The sequence below is a fragment of the Poecilia reticulata genome, linkage group LG13 (genome assembly GCF_000633615.1).
Source record: "Poecilia reticulata strain Guanapo linkage group LG13, Guppy_female_1.0+MT, whole genome shotgun sequence".
Lineage (NCBI taxonomy): Eukaryota > Metazoa > Chordata > Actinopteri > Cyprinodontiformes > Poeciliidae > Poecilia > Poecilia reticulata.
The window spans coordinates 23,665,692-23,673,817 of record NC_024343.1 but is presented as its reverse complement, the minus strand read 5'-3'; the positions used below and the strand labels follow the sequence as shown (position 1 = coordinate 23,673,817).

Genomic DNA, 8,126 nt, shown 5'->3' with positions numbered 1-8,126 from the left:
AGAGTTTCAGTCTGACATTTCCACTATCATTTTTAATCAACTGCATTCATAAGAAGAAAATAGAATGACACTTCTCTGACACAAAAGTGAACTTGATCAGTTTAACAAGGGAAACATTTATTGCAGGAATTTGCACTGGTTGTTAGAATTAGTACATGTCAACATATTCAAGTCCAGGTGAGTATTTTATTTTATTTTTTAACACATTGCTTCAGAGATCTTTCATTCAGCATTTTTTCCGTAGGAATCACGTCTGATTTTTTTTTTCTTTTTATGTTGCTTTGAATCTAAATTTACTGGCCATTGAAAATAAACTAGCAAAGAGCTCGACTGAAAAATGACTGCTTCCAATTCTTTCTGCTGTTCCAAGATGAACATTACACAAAAAATATTATCTGTCTTATAGTTTTGCATAAATGACAAAACAATTAAAATAAAATGACTAAAAGTTGAACAAAAGTAAAAACCAGTGATGGTTCTAGTAAACCGTCTATCAAATGTATAAAAATTTTTACCAACCAGGTCAGGAAGTTAGTTTTCTTACGGAAACATTGTGACAGCTTTATCAGATGAACCGCTTTTAGTTTGAGGGGAGGGAATGTTAGGCCACCTAACAGAACCTTGTTATCTCAAATCCAAATCCAGTTCTCATTAAAATGCAGCTCGTCAGCACACGTCAATCATTAAGAGTCGTTTATGCTTAGAAGGAATGCATGGGGCTAAAATCTACATACAACGAAATTAAACTGATCAGAGGGAAAATGTTATCTGCAGCTGGGGCAAATAGAAGCTTGTGGAAAATATAGAGACGTTAGTAAAGTGCAAAATGACCGATATAAACAAAAGTATAATTACAGGAAAAGAACCATCCTCAGATCTGAGAATATACAGCTAGAGAAACCCAACAGAGCTTCATTTCCGAACATCAAACCCTTATATATTAGCCTCTGGTTAAGCTTTAAACTGTGTCACTGCTTTTGTTTTGTTAATTAAGTGCAGGTCACTCCTCTGCTTTGGATTTTGGTTCAGCTGAAGCTGAAGCCGAAGCGCCTTTGCCTGCAGCTCCTTTGCTTCCTCCGGGACTCTCCTGATTGTCCTCGCTGTCGATCCTGGCGTGCTCCTTCTTCACAAGCTCTTCTAGCTCCACCTGGGCGGATGTGGAAAACAAAACAGTAATGAATACAGAAAAGAAACATATTAGAGAAGAAATGAGCACCAAAAAGTAAGAAATATAAGTTTTATGGTGTCAAACAAATGTGTTTCTATGTAGCATGAAGTTACGCAGCTTAAAGTTAACAGATCCCTAGTATTGTCTTTCATATTGTAGCTCAAGAGAAGCCATCTCCAGCTAGCATGAGGTTTATGATTTAGTTATATGACACATAAGAGCTAGTGCTATAAAATCTCCATAAAACAGCCGTTCACAAGCAACTAAAATCCACAAATACTTGAGACTTACCTCTAAAAATGGTTTTAACTGCTTATTTTAACAGTTCAAACACTAAATATATTTTAATATGCATTAACACACACAGTGGTTTTAGCAATACAGCAGATGCTAGCATCTGTAGTCTTTCTTATTTAGGTGTAATTTCTTGTAATTCAGTCAATCAGTTCCAAGGGAAATGAATGGAGCTGCTGGATTGACTGCTGTGTAAAGGACAACAAATATCATTGGATCAAAGAATTTCAGCTTCCAAAGCCGGACTTAGCATTTTAGAAATATGCTTTATCAAAAAATCTGGTAACAGGCAGGTTTTCCGCAATAATTTATATAATTTTGAACAGAAAAATCTACAAGTAATGAGCCACAAATATTCAACTTTGGAGGATGAGAGAATCCTACCACACTGAAAATAGCATACTCTGTCATTATACAGTAAAACACTTTAAATTTCACACATTTGCATCCTAATACACATGCATTGTACAAAAGAATATGACAAGACTTGATGTTTCACAAAATGCTCTTCATTTGTCCATAGTTAGACCCACATGAAATGCATTTTAGGTAAACAGTGGCACAGCAGCTTTATGATTATGTGTTCATTCTTTACTGCTGGAGCTCAGCTGTAAACACTGCAAAGCTGCAGGCATACCAGATTTCAATGAGAAAACTGCGTGGCTCACCTTCCAACCCAGCAAGTCAGCGAGAGCCAAGCAGCCGTCATCACACGTACTGATCTGAGCTACGTCTCTGAAACGAGGAATAAATAAGACATGTTGGATGCTGAGATGATTTCAAGACAGGCTTTCATATCCCATCGCAACAAAACAAACCACAAAACACAATCTGTCTTTAATGAATCCATCGTTGTTAAATTTTGATTTTCCTTGCACTTTTGTTTATCTCTGTGGATTTATTATTAAATCCACAGATTTAACAAACCGTTTCAGAAAACAAACTTTTTCACAAGAGCATAAAACAAACAAGAAAACCCAACCCAAATATACAATGAACAAATATTTAAGTATATCTAAAATCATATATGTCAATGTTGATCCTTGATGTTATTTTCATTAATTGCAAAGTGGTTATCTTAAAATCTCTTGGTACAAATAAACCAAATAACAAAACAATTCAAAGCAGATAAATAGCTGTACACACATACGTCTGTCTTTCAGACTCTAAAATTAAAACTGGAAATTTTATTTATTTTTTACTTGTTAATCTGATGATAGAAGTAACTACGTAGCACTGACTTTCTGTACACACAACTGCAGTACAGATTATACGAGTACTTTCTAAGAAGACTAAGATTGCATCTAGTTGGTGAGTTCTTCTTACGGCGCCACTCTGAAAAGCATTACACGGTACTGGATCACAGCCTGATTTAGCAACTTAACCGTCCAATTTAGTGGCAGGCTTACATTTATATAGCCATCATAAAAATAATCATCCTGAAACACTATGAACCCAGACAGACCATAAATGAACAAGCAGTGATGAGAATGTGACTATGAACACCCACAGTTCACTGAATATGAAGGAGACTGAGGGCGCCACAGTGTGGGACCAACAGACTGAAACTGTCATTTGTTCCAGCCTCAATCAAGTCTTTTCCACGGCACATCAGCAACTTGGCACGTTGCTTTTCACCACCAACACCTATACAAACCACTTGATGCACTGTTGATTTGAGTCTGTGTTTCATCAGTCTGTGGTGTTTTAATGTTTTTACTTGCAACTGTGTAGAACTATGTCCAAGACAAATCTCCCTTTAGGGACAATAAAATATATACCTGTATTCTATTCTTGCCGTCATGTGAGAAAAATAGAAAAAACACTGATGGCAATTCTTTCAGGATGCAATGCGGTTACTCTCAGGATGCCATTCTGACATTTATATTCAGTCATTTCTACCTAAATTATGCATGATAGTTCTCTGCCCCCTGGTGGTTAAACAATACCAATCATCTAGAAACCAAGACATGAATAATTAGGATCAGAAGCAAAGATGCACTGATCAGAATTGTAAGTTTTATTGTAATGGTTAATAAATACAGTTTGTTTTTAAGAAATATAACACAACTTATGACAGTAATCAAAATTCATGTAAAATGTTTCCAACTGTCTGGTCAATCTGGAAATTGTCAGTTTCTCAAATCACCTCTAATAAAAATAAAAGTATCCTCAACAGGTAGGAATCAACATCAAAACCTTTTTATCAAATAATATGACAGAATCTCAGCATCACCTGTACGCCTTGTCTGAGTCAAAGTCCATCCCTCCTCCGAAGCCAAGCAACCCCAACATCGGATCTGCCTGCAGACAGAAACAAATAAACCTTTCCAGCTGCAGAGGCTTAGACAAGGCAGTGTGAAGAAACTAGGTATGTAAAGGTGATGGAGCGGTAAAGACTCACCTGTCCTGTTTTCTCCATGTTAATGAGCAACCTAGGGCAGCTTTTTGAAACCCTAGATGACAAAAACGGAAGATGAAAGAATCCAACAAGAAAACCAAAGCAGGACAGTTTCAGAAATGACTACATAAGTTACATTACACAATCGGATTATAAATGCTACTCAGACTAGATGTGGAGTACCTGCTGACTAAACTTGCAAACGGTTGAACCTGCAGAGACGTGCCCATTACTATGAGGAGATCGCATCGAGGAAAATCCTGACAGGGAAACAAAGGTGAGACATTAATTTGTTTATGTTTTTGCAGAGGTTAAATCCTGAACAAATCACCGTTATGTGCTCACCATTTTCATGGAAGTGAAGAAACGGGTTGGCAGGTTCTCTCCAAAGAAAACTATATCTGAGGAAAGTGAGATAAGGACAAATGGTGAGGCAAAATCTGGGATCTTTCTGGACGCAGAAATAAAATCAGTGATGTAGCAACAAAATTTGCAGTACTACAACGAATAACACTAAATTTTAAATGAACAAACGTAATGACAGACTGACCTGGTTTGACCAAACTGCTGCACTTTTCACACTTTGGAATCTCGTCAGAAAAGATTTTTTCTAAAACACAGACAAAATTAGAATCTCAAATCTCAGGAGATCACAGGAGCTCAGAAACGTCGCAGCACCTTTCATCCAGTCCAGGTTGTACTCCTTTTTGCAGAGGAATTTGACACAGTGTGAAGTGTAGAACGTTCCATGTGCTTCGATCAGATCGTCTCCTTCCAGCCCTGCGACTCGCTCCAGGGTGTCGATGTTCTGAACAGACATGCACACCAACATGGATACAGGAACTTAAAGTAATTTGAATTACTCTGTGTGCAGCAACATGTTCTTTCTTTCCCCCCACCTGTGTGTAGCATCGTCTCAGAACCCCTTTGTCCTTCAGCATCTTTATGAAGTAGTGGCAGATTGTGGGCTAAAACCAAGCATGAGAGTAAAACACAACTGAGTATTTGGTAAGGACTGGCTTTTCCCAATCTGCAGGCTGCGTATTGTACCTTAAACTGTCCTGGGTACAGCTCCCTGGCCAAAGCGAAGAATGGTTCTGGATGTTTCTGTGATGAAATTATGAAAAATTCTTACCTTTTCACATGTGACTGTTTTGAGAGATGAGATTAAATCTTGAACAGACCTTAAAGTAATCGATCTGGAAGATGGCTTCCGGGTAAGGCAGGTTGTACTTCTGCAGGTTTGCATAGAGACCGGTTTCTGGAGAGCGAAAATCCGGGATCCCAGCAGCTGTGCAGAAAGAAATCACGAGAAATTACTCAAACAGGATAAAAATTGTTTAATAATAATCAATAAATGCTTTATGCTCTCAAAATGAATGGGATATACTTACATGTTGATATTCCTGCTCCAACCATGCAAATTATGTTTTTACCTATGACAGAGACAGGTAAAAACATTCATGATAAATCGATTCATGATTCAGTCATGAATCCATTAATGAATAGTTTAGCACTCTCTAAATCTTATTTTCTTTATCTGGATGAATGTACTCAGATTAAATATATATTTTTTATTATTATTATCATTTTCAGTGAGTTTATAACCTTGCAAATGCCCAGAAATAAAGTAAAACATAATAAAACTCACATTTGCCGCTGTTTATGTAGCGGGCCACGCCCTCCAGAGTCAACTCATCCAGAACCTTCTCTGAAGAGCCCAATCCCAGCGCACTGGAGAAGAGGCCGCGCAGGAAGTCCACTGGAAAGGACAGGAGAGAAAAGGAAAAACAAGATCAGTTTATTCATGTTTTCACATCAAGTGTCACTAAATTTCTATAATATGTTGTGTTACACATTACATTTTTTGTTGTTGTTATTTATAAGTTTGAAAGTAATCAAAGCCTAATTTAAGTTAACCTGTTCAAAAATGACTCCATGTGGCTCTGGTCCAAGTTTAGAAAATGGTGTCAGGAAATTAAGATATTGTTCACTATTGACTCAGTGAATATTCCCTGTTAAGTGTGATTAATGCCCCTTTTTTTCAAGCAGACAACTTTTACTTGAATGTGTTTATTGCAGTTAAAATTACACAATGGTTTTGATTTTGGTTAAATAAAAACTTTCACAGGTATTTAACTGCTGAAAGTCTGATGCATAAACTCACAAGTAAACAGTATCCCAGAGAGCCAACACAATAAAAACCAGGATTATCTTGATGATCATTCATTAAAATGGCACATTATTGATGTATTGAAGAAAGTATACTGATAGTATTCACAGTTAATGATATTCTAGAACATTACGTTAGAGAATAGATAGATTTACATTCAATATTTGAAGTATTTTTTAAAAGCAAACACTTAGTTTTACTCAAGTAAAAATGTTAATGTGGTATTTTTGCTACAGTACTGTACTAAAATACAGCGTTTGAGTATTTTCTCCACCAATGTATATGAGTGTATGCAGTATATTTAAACATACTATCTGCTTCTCCTGTAGCTTCGTCTTCACTGCTGTCGTCCGATTGGTCCTGCAGAGAAAACAACGTGTAACTTGTAGAAACAGTTCACTGATTGGTGACTGCTATGAGCCAGAAACAGAGCAGCTCTTTGTTATGACGCTAACCATCGTCTGGGTCTCACTACACGACAGCAGCTAAAAAAAACAACTCAAAGCTGAAAGAAAAAAGTGACTCCCACCTCGGGTTCAGCTGTAGCCTGCTCCTCTTGTTCTTCTTTTTTAGGGGACTCTGGAAATGAAATCACGATGTTGTTAAACTCGAAACTCTTGTTTTAAAGGGACAAAGATGTCGGGATAAAACAGTAACTGTGTCTCCTTTCTGGATCAGACAGCCGTCCTACCTGATGGTTCAGACATTTATCCGTCTTCTAGGACTCCAACACTACACTGTTTTGGTTGACATTCAATAAAAATCGCTAAATCGGAGAAAATATACAGGAACCCGACGCTTTAAATGTACCCAGCTGTTCCCTCTTGTTGTTGTCCGTCAGAAAATTACATCCGCGTGTACCGCTACCGCGTTCAAAGGAGACATTAGTTCCCGCTGATGTTCACTTCCATTATTACAAAAAAGTGTACTCTAAAACTCTTAATATCAACTAACCCCATCGTTAATAAGCAAAAGTTGCAATTAAACGTATCGCCAATTTATTTAGTTGTAGAACATAAGATGAGTCAAACATAGCAGTATTTTAACAATGTCTAATTTTCACATCTGCCAATTAAGATATTGCAGAAGCGACTATTACTGTTTATTTCATTTCTTGGTCTCTTCATTAGTTTGTTGAATATCTGCTACAGAACAGGCTCACACTGGATTATGGGCTTTAGTCATTCATATAAGCTTCCACAGTGCAGATTACAAATACATACACGTACACACAGGACACTGTATTGGCAATTAACTACATAGCATTTAAAATACATTAAAAATGAATGAAAGAATGAATGAATATATTACTTGCATCATGCCCTTCCCGCCCCCACGTGAAGGATGAGACTTTATTGATAAGCATTAATCCCTGGTTTCACCGTAAGGAATGTATGCACTGAAAAAAGTGCAAGTCAAAATACAACAACAAAAATACATACTTTTACAACCATTTACGTTTCCAATTTAACGTTTATAACTTAAAATAATGCTGCAACCAAAAAATAACTTCAGTTTTAGCATTTAAGCAAATACAGTTTTATTTACACAATATTTAAGACATGTACTAATTTACATCATACACACATACCTTGCGCCTCTATCAAGGGGCCCGCTTCTAACGAGATACATTTTATCGTCTACGTTACTATTTATGGTCAGTCCAGTTAGACCGGACGTCGTCCCTTCAAAATAAAAGTATTAAATATTAAAACAGGAAATTAATCATAGCTACAGCCAAATAAAGGCAATAAACACCAAAAGGAATATAAGCAAATAAAGAAATTAATTTAAGGTTATTTACTTTACTGCAAAATCACATGTGGCATAGTTGTTGGTACCACGAGCAAATAAAAGTATAAATATCACAAGTGATAGAAGCAAGTTTATTTCAGCTATTAACCACTGGATGGTTGAGGAATCTTATTTCACCACCATGGATGGAGTGAACAGGATGGTAAATAAAGTAAAAATCTCCAAAGTTCAGTTTTAGACAACTGCCAAAAGCTGAGCCGCATTTTGGGTTTCAAATAGATTTGTCAGATACTGTATGTTTATTATTTTTGCAAGTCAAATATAAAGAATACACA

At 36.6% G+C, this 8,126-nt stretch overlaps 1 protein-coding gene across 2 annotated transcripts; it reads right to left on the bottom strand.

The window, feature by feature from the left end:
* Positions 1-96: 96 nt before the first annotated feature.
* sirt2 (sirtuin 2 (silent mating type information regulation 2, homolog) 2 (S. cerevisiae)) lies at positions 97-8,028 on the bottom strand. Of its 2 annotated transcripts, none has more exons than XM_008426129.2 (16): positions 7,628-8,028; positions 6,566-6,615; positions 6,348-6,396; positions 5,515-5,625; positions 5,258-5,299; positions 5,048-5,154; positions 4,914-4,970; positions 4,763-4,831; positions 4,542-4,671; positions 4,414-4,473; positions 4,209-4,264; positions 4,047-4,123; positions 3,867-3,918; positions 3,699-3,766; positions 2,131-2,197; positions 97-1,147 (listed from the first exon to the last, which is right to left on the bottom strand). In XM_008426129.2, coding segments are annotated over exons 3-16 (1,044 nt in total). In that variant the 5' UTR covers positions 6,349-6,396; positions 6,566-6,615; positions 7,628-8,028; the 3' UTR covers positions 97-1,000. The 2 variants fall into 2 exon arrangements, with proteins under 2 accessions (XP_008424351.1, XP_008424350.1); XM_008426128.2 differs by lacking the exon at positions 7,628-8,028 and adding an exon at positions 6,728-6,913.
* Between the last annotated feature and the right edge of the window lie 98 nt (positions 8,029-8,126).